The sequence below is a fragment of the Cololabis saira genome, chromosome 6, assembly GCF_033807715.1.
Source record: "Cololabis saira isolate AMF1-May2022 chromosome 6, fColSai1.1, whole genome shotgun sequence".
Lineage (NCBI taxonomy): Eukaryota > Metazoa > Chordata > Actinopteri > Beloniformes > Belonidae > Cololabis > Cololabis saira.
Window position 1 is genome coordinate 41,142,696 of NC_084592.1, and position 21,429 is coordinate 41,164,124.

The 21,429-nt window shown below is 41.4% G+C and overlaps 1 protein-coding gene across 2 annotated transcripts in view; it reads left to right on the forward strand.

The window, feature by feature from the left end:
* The window catches only part of arhgef7a (Rho guanine nucleotide exchange factor (GEF) 7a), a 69,768-nt gene that overhangs the window by 26,637 nt on the left and 21,702 nt on the right, over positions 1 to 21,429 (forward strand). For both annotated transcript variants that reach the window (XM_061724152.1, XM_061724151.1), the window contains exons 3-11: positions 1,200 to 1,284; positions 2,588 to 2,721; positions 4,888 to 5,089; positions 11,507 to 11,595; positions 11,919 to 12,013; positions 13,281 to 13,376; positions 13,771 to 13,893; positions 20,642 to 20,780; positions 20,862 to 20,921. In XM_061724152.1, coding sequence (XP_061580136.1) covers positions 1,200 to 1,284; positions 2,588 to 2,721; positions 4,888 to 5,089; positions 11,507 to 11,595; positions 11,919 to 12,013; positions 13,281 to 13,376; positions 13,771 to 13,893; positions 20,642 to 20,780; positions 20,862 to 20,921 — 1,023 coding nt within the window. The remainder of the gene's footprint in view (positions 1 to 1,199; positions 1,285 to 2,587; positions 2,722 to 4,887; positions 5,090 to 11,506; positions 11,596 to 11,918; positions 12,014 to 13,280; positions 13,377 to 13,770; positions 13,894 to 20,641; positions 20,781 to 20,861; positions 20,922 to 21,429) is intronic.

Consider the following 21,429-nt stretch of genomic DNA (forward strand, 5'->3'; position numbering starts at 1 on the left):
CAGACTCCTTCCCCCAGCAACTGTGCAGCCCTGCCTTATCAAGGCAGGCAGGGTGGAGAGTTTGATGGGACACACCTGTTACCCATCACCTGTGAGATTGCTGCTCCTCCACCCTGCCACAATCTCCATCAAAAATAATTATTCCAGAAGTCGTGTCGATTGTTTATATATTTATTTATTGGTTTATTTTACAGGGACAATGCACTGTTCCATTCTAGTGCAGCTTTAACAGAGAATGTAGACTGACTGAAAGCACTTCTTCTGAGTGGAATAATACAATCCCCTCTTGCTTCACCTCTTGTGAACCGATCAGCAGTTGTTCTAATGTTGACAAAGTTCGGATGTATCTTGTCAGATGTCTATGCGCAGAAATATGTGCCACTAGAAACTGAATTTGAATAATTTATATTTGAATTTGAATTGCTCAACTTGAATAATTTCATCAAAAAACTGAATCTGAATCACATAATTTGAATTTGTTTTGTTTAATTTGAATCATTGCATTGAAAAACTGAATCTACATTCAGTTCTCACAATTCAAATTCAGTTCCTGCAATTCAATTTCAATTTCACTGTGCCAGACATCCAGGTCTTCCGGAGGAAGAGCAATCGAGTGCAGATACAAAGAACTCCTTTTCACGTAGCCTACTATAACCTCTATTTTCTTTCAACGATATAAACGACCAATGGGAGCTAGATATTTCGAAACCTATTGTGTTTTCTCCATTCTGTGTAAAAAGTGTAGATTTATATCTTGCCGTTTTGTAGAAAAATTTCTGCTGAGGAGTGTGTGACCAACTATACCTTTAAGCAAAACATTAATTATTACTTTATTTGCTGGATATGGGATTTGGCCAAGAAAGTCAGTGAAAACGAGCAATTCAAATTCAAATATAAATTATTCAAATTCAGTTTCTAGTGGCACATATTTCTGCCCATACACCCTCCTCTTTTAGAGAAAAGGGTTCCCATAGCAACCGGTCTGAAGCAACTTTTACAGAGAATATCATTTATCCATCACTGTGAAAGATTGAATTATTTATTTTCTAATGAGTGTAACGGATACCTGCATCGCCTCGTTCCTCTTCCTGTTGGAATAAAAACCTGCTCGGTTTCTCCTCCGTCACTTCCTCTCGACCCCCTACACTGCCGTCAGGAATCACCCCCCCCCTCACACGCCTGCTCTCTCTCTCCCACAGCCCTTTGAAGCCGGAGATCTGCTGCTGGGCCAGAACTTCTCCAAGGTGCTGAGCAGCCTGGTGACGCTGAACAAAGTGACTGCAGGTGAGTGGAGACGGGTCCGGGTTCTGGGAGGGTTTTGTGTGTGGGTGCAAATCTATGGGCTCAAATTAAAGCCATAAATATTTTGTATCTGTAAATAAACTTTGTACTTGTAGAAATATTTTGTGCATTTGCAAAAAATATTTGTACTTGCAAAAAATATTTGTACTTGTAGAAATATTTTGTGCATGTGCAAAAAAAATTGGTACTTGTAGAACTATTTTGAGGATGTGTAAAACCTTTTTGTAGCTGTGGAATTAATTCATCCGTGTGCAACATTGGATATACAAAGCTACAAACTTTTTTTACAAAAGCTACAAACTTTTTTTACAACTACGAATTATGGCACTGTTTTGACGTGCCATAATTTGACGTATTTCTACAAGTACCAATTTTTTTTGCACATGCACAAAATATTTCTACAAGAACAAATATTTTTTGCACACGCACAACATATTTCTACAAGTACAAATATTTTTTGCAAGTACAAATATTTTTTGCACACGCACAAAATATTTCTACAAGTACAAATATTTTTTGCAAGTACAAATATTTTTTGCAAGTACAAATATTTTTTGCAAGTACAAATACTTTTTGCACACGCACAAAATATTTCTACAAGTACAAATATTTTTTGCAAGCACAAATATTTTTTGCAAGTACAAATATTTTTTGCACACGCACAACATATTTCTACAAGTACAATTATGTTTTGCAAGTACAAATATTTTTTGCAAGTACAAATACTTTTTGCACACGCACAAAATATTTCTACAAGTACAAATATTTTTTGCAAGTACAAATATTTTTTGCACACGCACAAAATATTTCTACAAGTACAAATATTTTTTGCAAGTACAAATATTTTTTGCAAGTACAAATACTTTTTGCACACGCACAAAATATTTCTACAAGTACAAATATTTTTTGCAAGCACAAATATTTTTTGCAAGTACAAATATTTTTTGCACACGCACAACATATTTCTACAAGTACAATTATGTTTTGCAAGTACAAATATTTTTTGCAAGTACAAATACTTTTTGCACACGCACAAAATATTTCTACAAGTACAAATATTTTTTGCAAGTACAAATATTTTTTGCACACGCACAAAATATTTCTACAAGTACAAATATTTTTTGCAAGTACAAATATTTTTTGCAAGTACAAATATTTTTTGCACACGCACAAAATATTTCTACAAATACAAAGTTTATTTACAGATACAACATATTTATGGCTTTAATTTGAGCCCATACAAATCCGAGGTGTGCTTCCTTCACACCCTCCTCCGCCCTTGCAGACATCGGCGTGGGCAGCGATTCGGTCTGCGCCCGCCACTCCTCCGCCCTCCGCATCAAGTCCTTCGAGTCGCTGTCCTCGCAGGCTTCTCTGGGCCGCTCCTCCAAGCTGCTGCAGAACCAGTTCCGCAGTCTGGTAGGTCCACGCTCTACCATCGCTTGGTTAGCTGGTTAGTTATTGCTCTATGATTTATCCCTTTATTAGTTACTGCCAGAGCTGAGTAGAGTAGCCAAAAATTGTACTCAAGTAAAAGTACTGTTACTTCAGAATAATATGACTCAAGTAGAAGTAAAAAGTAGTCATCCAAATAATTACTTGAGTAAAAGTAAAAAAGTACTTGGTGAAAAAACTACTCAAGTACTGAGTAACTGTTGAGTAACGTCTGATTTATTTTTTTAACACCATTCAAACAGACAAAAGTACAAAATAATCATCTTCAGGCAAATTAAATCAATGAAATAAATTAAAATTAATGAAAAATAGCTTAAATTAAAATAATCTTAAAGTAAATTCAAGTACTTTAATACATAATAAAATAAATAAAATAATAACAGAATAAAAAAAATAAATTAAGCACAAGTAGTACAAAATTTCAAGCCTTTGTACTTTTCTTTTTTAACCAGGCAGAACTAGAACAAACATGAACTCATAGAAACTCTGTGTGTGTTTGAGTCTGTGTAAATGTGACAAAACATGCAAAAACAAACATTTTTCCCCAAGAATCACCCAGTGATGTCATGAAATTGACGCGTACGCGGATAAAAGAAAAGTAACAGCTCAACGTAGCCTAATGTAGCGGAGTAAGAGAAACAGTTTGTTCTTCACAAATCTACTCAAGTAAAAGTAAAAAGTATAGTGATTCAAAACTACTCCTTAAAGTACAAAATCTCCCAAAACTTACTCAAGTAAATGTAACGGAGTAAATGTAACTCTACCCACCTCTGGTTACTGCAACATTGCTTGGGCCTGTACTCACCAAACAACATTACAACCAATTCTTAGGTTGCAAAAACAAGTGGTGAGAATCCTTCGCCTCTTCGCCTCTAAGAAGTTACTCGTTACCTTTGTTTCTTAAATTTGGCATCCTTAATATCTATTAGATTAATAACCTCCAAATTGCTCAATGTGTATATGGTTTTTTAAATAAAACTCTTGCTAACTTTTTTCACAACTTTTTTCTTTCCCCCGAACAATGAATTTCATAATTATTCAACCCGTAAAGCTTCCCAGCTTCGGCCCCCACAATCGCAAACTATTTCATCTCAATTTAAGATCTTACAGAGGTTCCAAGATATGGAATTCACTTCCTCCCCACCTGGTCAAACTTTCATGAATTACAGTATTTAAAAAATCTGTGAAACATATTTTGCTATATCAATAACTTAATAATATGATGTAAACTTCTACTTACTCACATTTGTCTTTTTTCCTCATTTTTATACTGTATTGTAGTTTTTTCTTTCTTTCCTTTGTCTTTTATATTTTTTTGCGTATATACTTTTTTCTTTTCTTTGTGTGTGCGTGCGATTATGCATTTATGTCCATTTTTATGCTCATTTAAGGAAGTCCTCTTGTCAAGCCCCTAGAGCAGGGGTCGGCAACCCAAAATGTTGAAAGAGCCATATTGGACCAAAAACACAAAAAACAAATATGTCTGGAGCTGCAAAAAATGTCTTGTATCAGCCTTAGAATGGAGGCAAATGGCGAAAGGCGAAATGTCGAGAAAAAAGTCGAAATGTCGAGGAAAAAGTTGAAATGTCGAGATTAATATTGAAGTACAATCTCGAGAAAAAAGTCGAAATATTGAAAAAAAACACGAAATGTCGAGAAAAAAGTCGAAATGTCGAGATTAAAAAAGGAAAAAGGAAGAAAAAAGGAAAAAAAGAAGAAAAAAGAAAAAAAAGAAGAAAAAAGAAAAAAAGAAGAAAAAAGAAAAAAAGAAGAAAAAAGAAAAAAAAGATTAAAAAAAGAAGAAAAAAAGATCAAACATTTTTGAAAAAGCTCCAGGAACCACAAGGGTCCTCTAGGGCAGGGGTTGCCGACCCCTGCCCTAGAGGGTTTTTTGGACCTCCTTGCATAAATGCTGTCTATTGTTCTTTTATGGTAACTGTATTACTGACTTTTTAATATGTGCTAAATAAATAAAAAAAACAAAAACAAAGCAGCAACAAAACATTAAAATCCCTTCCTCGCAGCATGGCGAGGCGTCGGAGGGAGTTTGATGAGACATAAACGTCATACAACCCTTGATCTCATCCGTGTCTTTTCCACCGTGACGTGGTTTCCTCCTCCTCCGTTTAGGAAATGTCAGAAAACAGCGGGCTGCAGCTGCTGGTCAAGGCGCGTTTCAACTTCCAGCAGACCAACGATGATGAGCTCACCTTCGCCAAGGGAGACCTCATCAGCGTGACGCGCCAGGAGGACGGCGGCTGGTGGGAGGGAGCGCTGGGCGGCCGGACCGGCTGGTTCCCCAGCAACTATGTCCGCGAGGTCAAAGGCTCCGGTAGGTGCTGCTGTTTCTGTCTAGTCTTTGGGTCAAGCTGTCATTTTAGTTTTTATGAGTTTTAGTCGTGTTCATTCTTGGTCCGGCTTCATCTTTGCTGCTGAAGTGCTCAGTTTCCTCCAGAATGGAAGGATCTGGAATAGGGCTGGGGATCAAGAATCGATTCGATTCCGATTCTTAAGATTCATAATCGATTATCAAGATTTGATTCGATCCGATTCTGATTCTGATTTGGGTTAGTGTTATTAAAACTGTTTTTTGAGCTGTTGCATGAATTTTATGATTGTAGTTATGCAAAATATTACTACTAGTATTATATTGAGGTTAAACAGCAAGTATTGGCAGCTAATGATGCTGTAAGGACCAATCAGCTCCCAGAATGCTGATAGAACTGCTTTCTGAAACATCTTGTGGGTCAGAATTACCAAACAGATCCAGGGAGGAAACAGAGACGGATGAAATCGGTTTTATGTTTTCCCACATTCCGTTTTTAATTTTTGAGCATTTGGTTTTTAGCATTTTTTGCAAATGTAACCTCAAGACAGTGTATAAAGTAATGAAATATAGACAATTTATGCAATTATAACCTAACACTTTAATGTTTTCATACCTTTAAACATATTTAAAGGCAAAAACATGGCACCAGTTATTCTCGTGTCCAACAAAACATTCCTTTTTTGGGGATAAACAAAAAAATACCAAAAGTTGTAATGTAATTATGAAAAAAAAAAAACATAAATAAATAAAAAAAAAAAAAAAAATAGATCTTTAGACATATGAATCGATTTTTAGGAATTAATATGAGAATTGATTTAGAATTGGGAAATCGTTTTTTTCAACACAGGCCTAATCTGGAATAGGGATCCCTGAACGCAGCGTGGCTCTCAGACGCCTGCGAGCCCAGAGATGCAGAAGCATCTGGACTCGGTTTCGTCCGAGACGCAGTGGAGCTTTAAGTTGCATGATTTTCCATATCGTAGTGATTTGAAGGTCTCCCACCGTCATACCTTCTTCCCCTCGTGGAGGTTGTTGATGGATCAGAGTTGATATGAGGACATTTACTGCATCTCAGCAGCATTTTGTCTAAAGGTTGTTGTTTTGGTGAGCTTGCAGTTGTAATAGTGGTTTATCACATTACTTCCTGGGCACTAGTGTTGTTTCTGTCAGCCTGTTTCAATTGTAGTTTTAGTCTGGTTTTTATTCCTCTACGATATTGCATTATATATTTAATTATCGTTATCGTCACATGACCAGCATTTTCTTTGCGTCTCGTTTTCCTCAGGTGATAAAAGTTAATTGACGACGATATTTAGTCATAATTTTCATTGATGAAAGCAACTTCACTGGTAGGTGGCAGCAGTAACAGGACCAGGTCCTCTGGTTCCCCTGGGGATGTTTCTACCTCTCGCTCATCATCGCTGCCAGCTGGCTCTGGTCCCGTTCACACGGCGCCACATCTGTTGCCGGGAGGCTGCTTTTATGCTCACGCGACAGCCGAGAGGCCACTCGGCGTTAAAATGGGAGTAAAACCAGATTTACTGTCTCTATCAAAGCAAGAAACCCAGTTCAGTCGCTGCCGAGAACTTTTATGGAGAGGGAAGCCTTGGGTTTTTATTTCACTGGCTCTGCCCGAGTCGTAACCCAGAACGGTTTTATTAACAGCCCTTTTTCATTATTAAACTTCTGCAGGACTGTAAACATGTGCATCCCAGTGCAGCTGCAGAGGTTTTGTTTCTGTCCAAAGCAACTTGGAGTGAAATAAATACATTTGCATGAACGTACAAATGAACGGTTTGGCTGTCGGTGCAAACGTTTAAGAGTTAGCTCCGCTTTTACAGGCTGCAGTTCTGGCAGCAGGGTCGTGAACAAAAGGGTGTTTTAACTGGAGTTGGTGGGTAAAGCCCAGCCACACACACACACACACACACACACACACACACACACACACACACACACACACACACACACACACACACACACACACACACACACACACACACACACACACACACACACACACACACACACACGCTCCGCCTCCTTTCGACGCCGAACAAAAACATTATTGTAGGACAGACCTCTCGGGGGTAATTCTTACCAGATGACTAAAGTTGGACGTTGTCTCCGTCGTGTCCTTGATGTCCATCTCTGGTGCAAACTCCGGTCCTCCAAGAGGCTTGATACGGTCCAACTGGACCTCTCTTTCTCATGTTCTTGAAGATGTTTCACCTCCAACCGGAAGGACCTTTAAGTTGGATCAGACGGGAGTGGAGACTCGATCTTTAAGCAAAGGCCGAACCTGCCATCAGTCCTGTGTCAACTGGTTTCGGTCATACGAATAAACGTGCAAGTTCTTGTGAAACCGGCACCTCCTCTGTTTGACATAAATTACTTCTTTTGCTCCTCTTTCAAACCATCTGTCTTCTCTGACCAAAACGTGGACATAACTGTCCTCAGGACCGTCCCTGATTCTTGAGAGTGGACCACTCTTGTTTTCCACTTTTAGCCGTTTACATTTGTTTGTTGCACACCAACAGTTGAGTAACTGTGGTGGAAAAGTAACGTTACTATAAAACTGTGTGTGACACGCTGGTGAATCTGCTCTGTGGTCGTCTGTGGTCGTCTGAGGGTGTCTCTGGTCGTCTGTGGTCGTCTATGGTCGTCTGAAGGTGTCTGTGGTCGTCTGTGGTCGTCTGTGGTCGTCTGTGGTCGTCTGAAGGTGTCTGTGGTCGTCTGTGGTCGTCTGTGGTCGTCTGTGGTCGTCTGAAGGTGTCTGTGGTCGTGTGAGGGTGTCTATGGTCGTCTGAGGTCGTGTGAGGGTGTCTATGGTCGTCTGAGGTCGTGTGAGGGTGTCTATGGTCGTCTGAGGTCGTGTGAGGGTGTCTATGGTCGTCTGAGGTCGTGTGAGGGTGTCTATGGTCGTCTGAGGTCGTCTATGGTCGTCTGAGGTCGTCTATGGTCGTCTGAGGTCGTGTGAGGGTGTCTATGGTCGTCTGAGGTCGTGTGAGGGTGTCTATGGTCGTCTGAGGTCGTCTATGGTCGTCTGAGGTCGTCTATGGTCGTCTGTGGTCGTGTGAGGGTGTCTATGGTCGTCTGAGGTCGTGTGAGGGTGTCTATGGTCGTCTGAGGTCGTGTGAGGGTGTCTATGGTCGTCTGAGGTCGTGTGAGGGTGTCTATGTTCGTCTGAGGTCGTGTGAGGGTGTCTATGGTCGTCTGAGGTCGTCTATGGTCGTCTGAGGTCGTCTATGGTCGTCTGAGGTCGTGTGAGGGTGTCTATGGTCGTCTGTGGTCGTCTGAAGGTGTCTGTGGTCGTCTGAGGTCGTGTGAGGGTGTCTGAGGTCGTGTGAGGGTGTCTGTGGTTGTCTGTGGTCGTCTGAGGGTGTCTGAGGTCGTCTGTGGTCGTCTTTGGTCGTCTGAGGGTGTCTGTGGTCGTCTGAGGGTGTCTGTGGTCGTCTGAGGGTGTCTGTGGTCGTCTTTGGTCGTCTGAGGGTGTCTGAGGTCGTCTGTGGTCGTCTTTGGTCGTCTGAGGTCGTCTGTGGTCGTCTGGGGGTGTCTGTGGTCGTCTGTGGTCGTCTGAGGGTGTCTGAGGTCGTCTGTGGTCGTGTGACGGTGTCTGTGGTTGTCTGTGGTCGTCTGAGGGTGTCTGTGGTCGTCTGAGGGTGTCTATGGTCATTCTGAGGGTGTCTATGGTCGTCTGTGGTCATGTGTGGTCGTCTGTGGTCGTCTGAGGGTGTCTGAGGTCGTCTGTGGTCGTGTGACGGTGTCTGTGGTTGTCTGTGGTCGTCTGAGGGTGTCTGAGGTCGTCTGTGGTCGTCTTTGGTCGTCTGAGGGTGTCTGTGGTCGTCTGTGGTCGTCTTTGGTCGTCTGAGGTCGTCTGTGGTCGTCTGGGGGTGTCTGTGGTCGTCTGAGGGTGTCTGTGGTCGTCTGAGGGTGTCTATGGTCGTCTGTGGTCATGTGTGGTCGTCTGTGGTCGTCTGAGGGTGTCTGAGGTCGTCTGTGGTCGTCTGAGGGTGTCTGTGGTCGTCTTTGGTCGTCTGAGGGTGTCTGTGGTCGTCTGTGGTCGTCTGTGGTCGTCTGTGGTCGTCTGAGGGTGTCTGTGGTCGTCTGAGGTCGTCTGTGGTCATCTATGGTCGTCTGTGGTCGTCTGAGGGTGTCTGTGGTCGTCTGAGGGTGTCTGAGGTCGTCTGTGGTCGTCTGAGGGTGTCTATGGTCGTCTGTGGTCGTCTGAGGGTGTCTGTGGTCGTCTGAGGGTGTCTGTGGTCGTGTGAGAGTGTCTGTGGTCGTCTGTGGTCGTCTGAAGTCGTCTGTGGTCGTCTGAGGGTGTCTGTGGTCGTGTGAGAGTGTCTGTGGTCGTCTGTGGTCGTCTGAGGTCGTCTGAGGTCGTCTGAGGGTGTCTGTGGTCGTGTGAGGTCGTCTGTGGTCGTCTGTGGTCGTCTGTGGTCGTCTGTGGTCGTCTGTGGTCGTCTGAGGGTGTATGTGGTCGTCGGTGGTCGTCTGAGGTCGTCTTGAGGGTGTCTGGTCCTTCTGAGGGTGTCTATGGTCGTCTGAGGGTGTCTGAGGTCGTCTGTGGTCGTCTGAGGGTGTCTGTGGTCGTCTGTGGTCGTCTGAGGGTGTCTGTGGTCGCCTAAGGGTGTCTGTGGTCGCCTGAGGGTGTCTGTGGTCGTCTGAGGGTGTCTGTGGTCGTCTGTGGTCGTCTGTGGTCGTCTGAGGTCGTCTGTGGGTGTCTGTGGTTGTCTGAGGTCGTCTGTGGTCGTCTGTGGTCGTCTGTGGTCGTCTGTGGTCGTCTGTGGTCGTCTAAGGGTGTCTGTGGTTGTCTGAGGTCGTCTGTGGGTGTCTGTGGTTGTCTGAGGTCGTCTGTGGTCGTCTGTGGGTGTCTGTGGTCGTCTGAGGTCGTCTGAGGTCATTCTGTGGTCGTCTTAGGGTGTCTGTGGTCGTCTGTGGTCGTCTGTGGTCGTCTTTGGTCGTCTGAGGTCGTCTGTGGTCGTCTGAGGTCGTCTGTGGTCGTCTGAGGGTGTGTGTGGTCGTCTGTGGTCGTCTGAGGTCGTCTCACTCGTTTAGCTCGACCTAACTTTGTTTATCTCTTATAGTCTCATTAGCAGCAAAGTTCATTCATCACACAAATTAAATCAATCATGTCAATCGTTGGTTGGTAATATCTTCAGGAATCTTAATTTAATCTTAAAACCTAATAGCGAAATAAAATGGTTGAAGTTATCAGCCAGTTCATCTTTAACTGAGCGTGAAACATCTCCGGGAACTAAAGAAAAGGAAGAATAAAGAAGTTTGTACTCTATGGATTTGTTGATGGGAATCTTTCATCGTAGATTTTATCTGCAAGTCAATACCTCACAAACTAAAATTAAGCTCTAATTAATCCATTTCTCGCAACTTAAACCACTGACGTGCTTGTTAAACTAAACTTAAATAATCAAACAAATTGAAACTGAAAAATCTGAACTATAAAAAAGCTCTGTGGGACTGTGCATCTGTGCATCTCGATCTGATTTTGATGTTTTTTGATGAAATCCAATCTGAGATCTTGTCTCTGATTTACAAAAAAAGATGCGGCTAAATCACAAATCCGAGTCAAGTTTCAAGTCCAAGTCCCGGACTGTAATACTCGGGTCCGGGAGCGAGCATTACAAGTCTGACAGAAACGTCTCTTGAGATTGGTTCAGTCCGCCTCCATCAGAGGCGTCGAAGGGTCCCGTCATGTGACCCCAAGGGACGCAGCCTGACATCTTCATGTACTTTACTGACTTTCCAAGTAACATAAACACTTTTAACTAAACCGATTACTTTTCTGACTGACTTGTAATGACGTGATGAGTAAGTAAGTAAGTAAAGTTAATTTATTTAGCACCTTTCACAGACAAGGGAATGTCACAAGGTGCTTCACAAAAAATAAAACTATACAATAAAAGTAAAAATACAATAAAAACTAAAAAAATAAATAAAACTTTGGAAAAATACAACCGCTGTCATATTTTTCAAGAATTTTGGTTTGTATGTATGGATATATATATATAGTTTGATATCGCTGTTGCTGCCATTATATATATATTTTTTTTTATTTATTTATTTATTTTTCTAATATTTATTTAATTTTGTTCTCCCTTAATGTATGTTTTTTTTTTTGTTAGAAAGATATTAAAAAAAAAAAAATACAATAAAAACAAGACTATACAGATAAAAAACTCTTAGAATAAAAGTAGAGTAGAGAGTCTGAGCGCAACAGACGGTCGGGTCTCATGCAAGAGAAGGTGATTAACCTGAATCGTTCTGAGTGATCGCTTTTATCCCGATATGAAACATACGAAGTGATCTGAGCATGAAAAGGATGTGAAGCATCTTACAATAGAGTTTGAGCTTTAAGTTTGAGCTTTGAGTCAATAACGTTTTTCTTTTTGACAACAGATAAACAAGTTTCTCCCAAGTCCGGCACCCTCAAGAGCCCGCCCAAAGGCTTTGACACCTCAGCGATCAGCAAGACGTACTACAACTTGGTAAGGAAGCGAATCACAGATAAATAAAACTCTCAAACGTATTTACCTGCTATCTTCTGTGTCTTTAAGGATGTTGTCTTTGACAGATGCCTTTTCCCCTTTCGCCGCCTGTATCTTTATTATACTTTTCTGTCTGTCGTCATCTCTCAAGTTAAATGAGCTGTGATCACAGCTGCATGATGGGACATTTATGCATCTGTTTTATGTGCAGTTACGACACAAAAACCCTCCAGATTGAACATTTAACGGTTGTGTTCAAGTGTCACGGTGATAAATGGACATGGGAGCTGTGTCAGCGTCTGTTTTCCCTCCTCTTCTTGCAGGTGTTGCAGAACATTTTAGAGACGGAGACAGAATATTCCAAGGACCTCCAGAGCCTGCTGACTAACTACCTGCGGCCTCTCCCCAACATTGACAAGTAGGTTTGTTTTTATAGACATCAAGGCCCTGTCCCAATGCCCCCACTACCCCTACTTTTCAGTCCTACCCCTAAATTTTGCGCGTTCCCGTGAGGGTAGTGGTGTCCCAATTCCTCTTTTCACCTAAGGGGAGTGCTGAAAACTAGTATAGTGACTATGAATCTGTACCTACGGATCGAGGGTTTTCAGATGCACACTAGATGACCGAGGGCCAGAAGAATTTCCCAGAATGCTTTTCATCGTCATTTGCGGATTGAATCAAAAAAAATAAATATGACGGACATTTCTTATTTTTTAGTGAATAAAATCAATATTTTGAGTTAGTTTCTGCATAAAAACGCGTTTTCATTACATTTCTAGCGAGAAATATATATTTTAATTTCATAATATTCACTCAATGAATGTACATAATCACTCGTTTGGGCGTTGTTTTTGCGAAGTCTTTTTCAAACCTCGTCAGAATAAAGGCTGATTTATGGTTCCGCGTAACATCGACGCAGAGCCTACGGCGTAGGTTACGCGGCGACGCGCGCCGTACGCCGTACCCTACGCCGTAGGCTCTTGCGTTGGTGTTACGCGGAACCATAAATCAGCTCCGGAGCCGGCAAGGAGAAATCCCGAAATTTTCGGAGCAAATTTCTTAACAGGCGTAGCTACAACTGTTAGATTTCATCTATTAAACCAACATTTATCTTCCTAAATGATTTATTTCAGCCAGCGGTAATTCTCCACAGAGCTGCAGGTTTCTCCCCGGGACGACGGCGCAGGTTGACCCGGCGATCACGTCTGTACTCCGGCTATTGCTGCTCCGAGCCGGCGGCTCTTCTCATCTCCGAAAACATCGGGTCAAATTTCTTAACAGGCGTTATTTGGATAAACTGAGCCCAGGTTGGGGATCTTAACGGTTACTTTTACGCCTGAAAAAATATTAAAACTTAATAAAGTGGCGTATTAACAGCGCTACAGCTGAAATTAAAACAGCTTTTGGCTCTCGGCTTCCTGATATGGTGTGACGTATGTGCAAACGTAACTACGCAGTCACTTACGTACCCGAACGTAAACCACGCAGTGACGTAGGAAGCACAATTTAGGGGTAGTGGGAGTATTGGGACAGGCCCCTGGGAAGTTTTCAAGTGCCCTAAAATCTGTGGCTTCTTTTTTTAGGGGTAGTGGTAGAAAGTAGGGGGTGTATTGGGATTGGTCCCAAAAGCAGCGTGTGGCTGGTATTCACACGTCACTGGACACGTTGTGTTTCTGATCCTGCAGGCTGAGCAGCTCGGACGCTGCTCTGATTCTGGGGAACCTGGAGGAGATCAGCACCTTCCAGCAGATGCTGGTCCAGTCTTTGGAGGACTGCACCAAGTTAGTGCACACACACACACACACACACACACACACACACACACACACACACACACACACACACACACACACACACACACACACACACACACACACACACACACACGCTCCGCCTCTTTTAGACGCCGAACAAGAAAAGTATGTGTAAAATTAAAAAACGATTTACATTCTTTTGGTAGTTATTTGCACTTTTTTAGCAATTTATTAAGTTAGTATGGACTTGTAACATACAGATTATTAAAGATTGGCTCATATGGGTTGTTTTGATGCATATCAAATAAAAATACTCCATAAAATGTCAGTATAGCATTTAAACATGTAGAAATATGTTTAGGCGGACTTGTTCTTTAGTCGGTCATAAAGGGTTAAACGCCTCTAACTTGTTTTTATCCAGACTCCCTGAAAGCCAGCAGAGGGTCGGCGGCTTCTTCCTCAACCTCATCCCGCAGATGAAGGCGCTGTACGTGGGCTACTGCTCCAACCACCCGTCGGCCGTGAACATGCTCACCCAGCACAGGTGAACAAACCCTTCCTGCTGTCAGCGCAGCTGCTCTCATGGCCAAAGGAGAACGCTTTTTCATTTTGCATTAATGTTTATGATGGCGATGAAGGATCCTAGTGTTCGTTTGTCTGTTGCACCGTAAGAAAACCAGTGAAATAGAATCAAAGTTAATACAAGCTTTTATTATATCATGCACATTGTTTTCCGGCCGGAGGTTTTCCACTTCTCTCAAACCACATAGGCAGGAGAGGAATGCACACGGTGGTCATCGATTCAGTCTTATTTATACTAAAAAGGGAGGTGTTCTTTGTAGTGAGCTCCATCTGTGGAGCCAGCTGCGGGGAAGGACACCCAGTACTGGAGTTGAGGGGGGATGAGGGGGGGTGAGGGGGGACGGCATCCCCCCTCATCCCCCCTAAAATAAAAACGGTCAAAATCATCCCCCCATGTAAAACTGCCATCCCCCCTTTCCATCCCTTATGTCATTTCATCAATGAATGTGGTTTTACTGCTATTTCAACATTTAGAGTCATCACCAGAAAAATAACACCAGAAAAAATAACTTATTTGACAATTTTCACCTTCAAGTAAATTTTCATTTGAAATAAGTAGGAAAATCTGCCAGTGGGACAAGATTTATCTTCTCATTACAAGCAAAACAATCTTGTCCCACTGGCAGATTTTTCTACTTATTTCAAGTGAAAATCTACTTGAAACAGGTGAAAATTGTTGTTTCTTCCAGTGATGAGTCTTGTTTTAAGTGTAAAGAGATTTTTTTTACTAAAATGAGACATTATAACTAGAAATAAGACAAATATTCTCGTTAAGATTTTGGGTTTTTGCAGTGATCCATGTTACTTATCCTGTGAAGGACAGAGTCATATTGATAAGTTCAGAAAACTGTTTTTATTGTTGTGTTTTGATGTATTTGATGTAAGCCCAGTGGATATTTAAAGCTTACAGAAGGCTGCATTTAACTGCTGCTATGTCATTCCTGCAGTATTTCTGCAGGTGTTTTGGTCACTGCTATTATTTGTAATATATTATATTATTTGTAATCAGCACAAATTATCTGTCCCCATATGATAAAATCCACCATCCCCCCTGATGTTTTTTTTACAACTGGAGTACTGAAGACACCCAAACATGTCACACCTTCAGCCTTATATCTCTGTTGATTGCTTCCTCCTTGAGGTGTCAACCCAGACAACAGATAAGACCCCTCACTGTTAAAACATCTGTTTCTCCCCATTGTCTTCACTTAACGAAGAGTAAATATCTGAACTATCTAAACCCTGCAGATAAAGAAAACAGTCGAGCCATGACACAAGGGCTGACTCTGCGACTAGAGAAAACAGCTGAACTATAGCTGAACTCCTGAATAGGAGATAACTTTGCATATAGAGAAAACCATGAAAAACCCTTCAAACTCTTAAACAATTTCATGAAATCCAAACAGCGAGTATCAGCAGATGGTCGTGCTCAGTGGCGACGGAGAGTTCTTTTATTATTATTATATTTATATTCTGCCGTCCACTTTTTAAATGTAAATACGGATTAAAAAGAAGGAAATAAAACAATTTTCCTAATTTTGCATTAAATTGGTCAATCTAGATGTGTCCACAAGGTTAGAGCAGACATGAGTGATTACCCAGAATCCTCTGGTGCAGGGGTTGGCAACCCAAAATGTTGAAAGAGCCATATTGGATCAAAAACACAAAAAACAAATATGTCTGGAGCCACAAAACATTAAGTCTTGTATAAGCCTTAGAATGAAGGCAACACCTGCTGCATGTAGCTATATTAGTTATAACTGGGGGAAAATCTTTTTTTCATTATGCACTTCGAGAAAAAAGTTGAAATGTCGAGAAAAAAGTTGAAATGTCGAGGAAAAATTCGAAATTTCGAGGAAAAAAAGTTGAAATGTCGAGATTAATGTTGAAGTACAATTTCGAGAAAAAAGTCAAAATGTCGAGAAAAAAGTCAAAATGTCGAGGAAATAGTCAAAATGTTGAGAAAAAGTCGAAATTTCAAGAAAAAAATGTCAAAATGTCGAGATTAATGTTGAAGTACAATCTTGAGAAAAAGGTTGAAATGTCGAGAAAAAAGTTGAAATGTCGAGAAAAATGTCGAAATGTCGAGAAAAACGTGGAAGAAAAAAAAGGAAAAGAAAAGGAAAAAAGAAGAGAAAAAAAGAAGAAAAAAGGAAAAAAAAAGGTCAAACATTTTTGAAAAAGTTCCTGGGAGCCACTAGGGCGGCGCTAAAGAGCCGCATGCGGCTCTAGAGCCTCGGGTTGCCGACCCGTGGCTCTGGTGTGATGCGCAGTAAACAAAGCAGGTGGTTTAGGGCGGTTTTCTTCCATCCGGGTCCTCAGGAATCCGTAAATAAGAACTTGGCTTTCAATTGACTTTCTTAAATAAAAGTTACAAATATAAAAAAAGAAATAAAAGTTAACAAAGTCCATTGAAAGCCAAGTCCTTATTTACGATGACCACCGGGCCGAGATGCAGCAAGAGAGACGGATACGGCGTTCAAATTTGCTGGAAGTTGACGGATAATAATCTGTGTATCATTTCAAAATAAAACTAAAAGTATGAAAATGAAAAAAACAACTCATTTTCTCAGTATTCATTTCCTAACTAAAATGAAAAAACAGATAACGACTTGGTGTTTTCAGTTTTCCATTATATGCTCAAATGAATAATGGAAAAAACAGATGATAACCGTTCCTCGTTTTATCCATTTCTTATCTGAAGCCAGTTGAGGGAACTGGAATTGACCGTCTCTGCCTTTACTGCGAGGGCAAGACAAACTGAATCAGAATCAGGTTTATTTGGCCAAGTCAGGTCAAACTGACAGGGAGGTCCGTGTATCTTTTGGTCATTGGATTTTTCCGTCATGAGTGGGAATCAAAAAACAAAAAACGATTGGTTTATTTGATTTTCCTTTTAAAACAAAAAACAAATATTGAATACACTGCATTTTTTCTTTTTCTGTGTTAATATGATTTAACAAAGATTCAAAATACGCTTTTATTTTCGTTTTCTATTTCATATAAGAAAAATGAAATCCCTAGTCAACAGGAAGGAAAAAACGAACCAAAAACAACCGTTTATTCCTATTCGTGCACCGGAAGCTGGCATTTACAACCGAATGAACTTAGTTCTGGATATTTAACAGGCATTCCTGTGACAATTCTCTCCAGGGGAAGTTTGATTTTAATATTTTATTGGTCGGGTTTACGTGACTCGGAAATGGCTCTGTATGCTGCAGTTCGGGTAACCATGGCAACCATAGCGGCGCTGAAACAACAGATTAAGGATTATTTTTTAAAGATTGATTAAGGACTTGTTCCACAGCGGTTTGACGCACAATGACATTTCCTGCACGTTGCAGCAGATGTGTCTCCTGCAATGCTCAGAAATGAGCGTCAGAAGATTCTGTGCTCGGCATCATCTGAGGAGAAAAAGGCTACGCAGAGCTGGAGAGCGCTTTGATTCAATCTATTTATGAGGTTTTTATTCAGATGTCCACAGTATATTGCAAATATACACACTGCATGCGACGCGAGCGAGAGTCAGCGTCAAAAACAGTTCCATTGCTTTATTTTTTATTGCACTGTCTATACTGGTTGCGAGCGACGCGGCGTCGTTTTGAGCTGGACTTTTGTCGCACGCCCTGCTTCTATTTTCTTCCCGTCGCTCGCGTTGAAAGCCGGTTGAAAGTTGAAAAAAAAGTGTAAAGCGCTGTAGGAAACAGTCATTTCAATACAAGAACTTCAATAAAGTGGCAGCTGCTGGAGGGAGATCGCCAGGCTGGAAGGTTCTGATAAGATAATAAGATATAATAAGAATCTTATCTTAATCTTATTAGGGCTTAATTTGTCCCGGATCCTGCCGGATTGATCGTGTCCTCTGCTTTTTCCCCACATCCCAGTAATGATCTGACATGCTGACATGTTTGCACCGCACGCCGGTCACTCCAGCTGTTCGCTGTTTGATTGCGTAATCACACGCCGTTATTAATTGTTCGGTTTTTTCCCCACTTATTCCACCGAATAATAAGCTTGTTTTCTGTTTAGAAAGTACAAACGTAGGGAGATTACAAGTAATCACCCATCTTTTACTTGTCCCTTTACTCTTTTAGGAGTCTGCTAATGTTAGGAGTTTCTTTCAGGAGCGCACGGGCGGGTGAATAAAGGCTGATTTATGGTTCCGCGTAAAATCGACGGCGTAGCCTACAGCGTAGGGTACGCGGCGACGCGCACCGTTCGGTGACCGCGCCGCGTACCCTACGCTGTAAGGTCTGCGTTGGTGTAACGCGGAACCATAAATCAGCCTTCTAAAAGGCGAGTCTCAGCTGTCAATCAAAAGAACGTGGTAGAACGTGGGGCCGATAACGCGTTCAGAGCGGGTCCGATGCCACGCATTGCGGCGCGACAGTCGGACGCTCGCATGCAGTTAGGACAGTTGGGAGCCGTAGCCTAATTTTTGTTGACAGCTTTGTACTGAACACTGATCACCCCGATCACGTTTGCAGTGTACACGTTTAAAACCCATTAAGCATGTCGGAAGGCCGTTGTGGCTGAGTTTTGTCATTAAACGCCATAAAACTTCTGTCGGACTCAGCGTAGCCTACTTCTCTGTCAGCAGCGCGTCATGCAAATATACAGGACCTAACAATAAACTCTCAAGCGGCTCTTAAAAGTACAGGAAAGCCGCAATACCGGCTATCTGTCTTCACATGGGGGTGCTTGCTGGAGAAGGTCGGGTTGGAAGAACCTGAGAGAGCTCCAGCAGCCATACCATGAATTCAGGCGTCAGGTAAAGTTTGTGCTGCAGTGCAATTTATACATATAATTATAATCACGTGGATTCCTCACGCGTGGGACTAAATTAATTCTTCCAACCCGACCTTCTCCAGCATGCACCCCCAGTGAAGACAGATAGCCGGTCATTCGGCCATGATGAATCAAAGCGCTCTCCAGCTCTGCGTAGCCTTTTTCTCCTCAGATGATGCCGAGCACAGAATCTTCTGACGCTCATTTCTGAGCATTGCAGGAGACACATCTGCTGCAACGTGCAGGAAATGTCATTGTGCGTCAAACCGCTGTGGAACAAGTCCTTAATCAATCTTTAAAAAATAATCCTTAATCTGTTGTTTCAGCGCCGCTATGGTTGCCATGGTTACCCGAACTGCAGCATACAGAGCCATTTCCGAGTCACGTAAACCCGACCAATAAAATATTAAAATCAAACTTCCCCTGGAGAGAATTGTCACAGGAATGCCTGTTAAATATCCAGAACTAAGTTCATTCGGTTGTAAATGCCAGCTTCCGGTGCACGAATAGGAATAAACGGTTGTTTTTGGTTCGTTTTTTCCTTCCTGTTGACTAGGGATTTCATTTTTCTTATATGAAATAGAAAACGAAAATAAAAGCGTATTTTGAATCTTTGTTAAATCATATTAACACAGAAAAAGAAAAAATGCAGTGTATTCAATATTTGTTTTTTGTTTTAAAAGGAAAATCAAATAAACCAATCGTTTTTTGTTTTTTGATTCCCACTCATGACGGAAAAATCCAATGACCAAAAGATACACGGACCCAGGGAATTAGACTCCGGTTATTTTGCTCACTGTACAGTAAATAAAAAAATGACAGCTCTTATTAACATATATACAATTTAAAAAAGTGAAAGGTGCAGCAGTATGAGGTAGACATGGATATTAAAAGGTGCATTGTTACAGCATATGATTGTGGTTATTATTATTATTATTATTATTGCAAAGTGATTGATTACTCTGAGACTCTATGAGTGGGTTAATGGCCGGACTTGAGGATCATTTAGATAAGATTGGACAGATTTTTGTGTTACGTTAACGTAAGGTTAGATAATAATAATAATAATAATGATCATAATAATCATAAAAAAAGAAATAAAGAAAAACATACCTCAGAATGACACTTATTTTCTCCGTCGTCTGTCCCCAGAGTGAACCTCTTATCGGAGCGGAAGAGCACATAAATATCCATTTTCCACCTTTGTTAAATAATGTAAAGGCCATTTTCGGCTCACTGAACTTAATTCAGATCAAAAATGGATAAAACGAAAAACGGTCGTTATCCATTTTTTCATTATTCATTTGAGCATACAATCGAAAACTGAAAAAACTAGTCATTATCCGTTCTTTCAGTTTAGTTACTTAACGAATACTGTGAAAATGAGTTATATAAAATATAAAAAATAAAATAAAAAAAAAATAAATAAAAATAAAGAAATTAAATTAAATTCTTTAAATTGTTTTATTCCTTCTACTTTAAGAATGCTAAATGCTGACAGCATCGCTCATGGTTTGCGGCTCTATTTTAATTTCTTGATGTAATAATTACCTGACTATTTCATCCTCCATCCATCCATCCATCCATCCATCCATCCATCCATCCATCCATCCATCCATCCATCCATCCATCCATCCATCCATCCGTCCATGGTATAATGGATGTCAAATTTTAATCTGTTGCCACATTACTGCAATAAATGTCCTGCAATTATGAGTTATTTATTTGATCTATTCTTGTAAATCACATCATGTAAGCAGATGTATCTACCTTTATGGCCAAACTCAAAATTTTGTAAAAATAAATGCCCAAAAAAAGACGTTTTTTTCCATTTTCTTTTGGTTTTATTTTGAAAAACGAATGAATGAATGATACACGGATTGGGGATTTAATCTCTGCATCTGTTTTTTTTTGTTTCCCAGTGAGATATTGGGGGAGTTCATGGAGGGCCGCGGGGCCAGCAGCCCCGGGATCCTGACCCTGACCACCGGCCTCAGTAAACCCTTCATGAGGCTGGACAAGTACCCCACCCTGCTCAAGGAGCTGGAGCGGCACATGGAGGTTCGTGTTCGGGCCTCAAACAGCCGGATCCTAAATCCCATCTCCAGCTCTGCGTCTTCTTACAGGCTTGTGTTGTTGCAGGAGGGCCATCCGGACCGGCCGGACATCCAGAAGTGCATGGCGTCGTTCAAGCATCTGTCTGTAAGCTCCGCACCCACACGTAGAGGTTCAGAGACGATGCATGACGATGCAGGTCCTGAGGCTGCCGGTGTTCTGAAAATCCTTGCTACCCGCAGAGACCCACGCGTACAGTCAATTTTTTAAAGTTTGATTGTCACGCCCATCATTTCTTGCACGATGTAAAATTGATAATATGGGATGTTGAGTATTTGATTCTTCAAAATACACTACCCATGACTAGGAATGGGTTTACCGTTCACGATAAACGATAAAAAAATTATCCACGGTAAGAATTTGTCATCTCGCGGTAAAAAGGATAAATTCCCGTTGATGACGTTTTTGTGTAAAGCTGATTTATGGTTCTGTGTTAAATCGACGCACAACGTACGTGAAGGAAGGAAGGAAGGAAGGAAGGAAGGAAGGAAGGAAGGAAGGAAGGAAGGAAGGAAGGAAGGAAGGATATGAGCCTGAAAGAAAGATAGAAATGAGAAAGAAAGAAAGACAGAAAGAAAGATAGAAAGACAGAAAG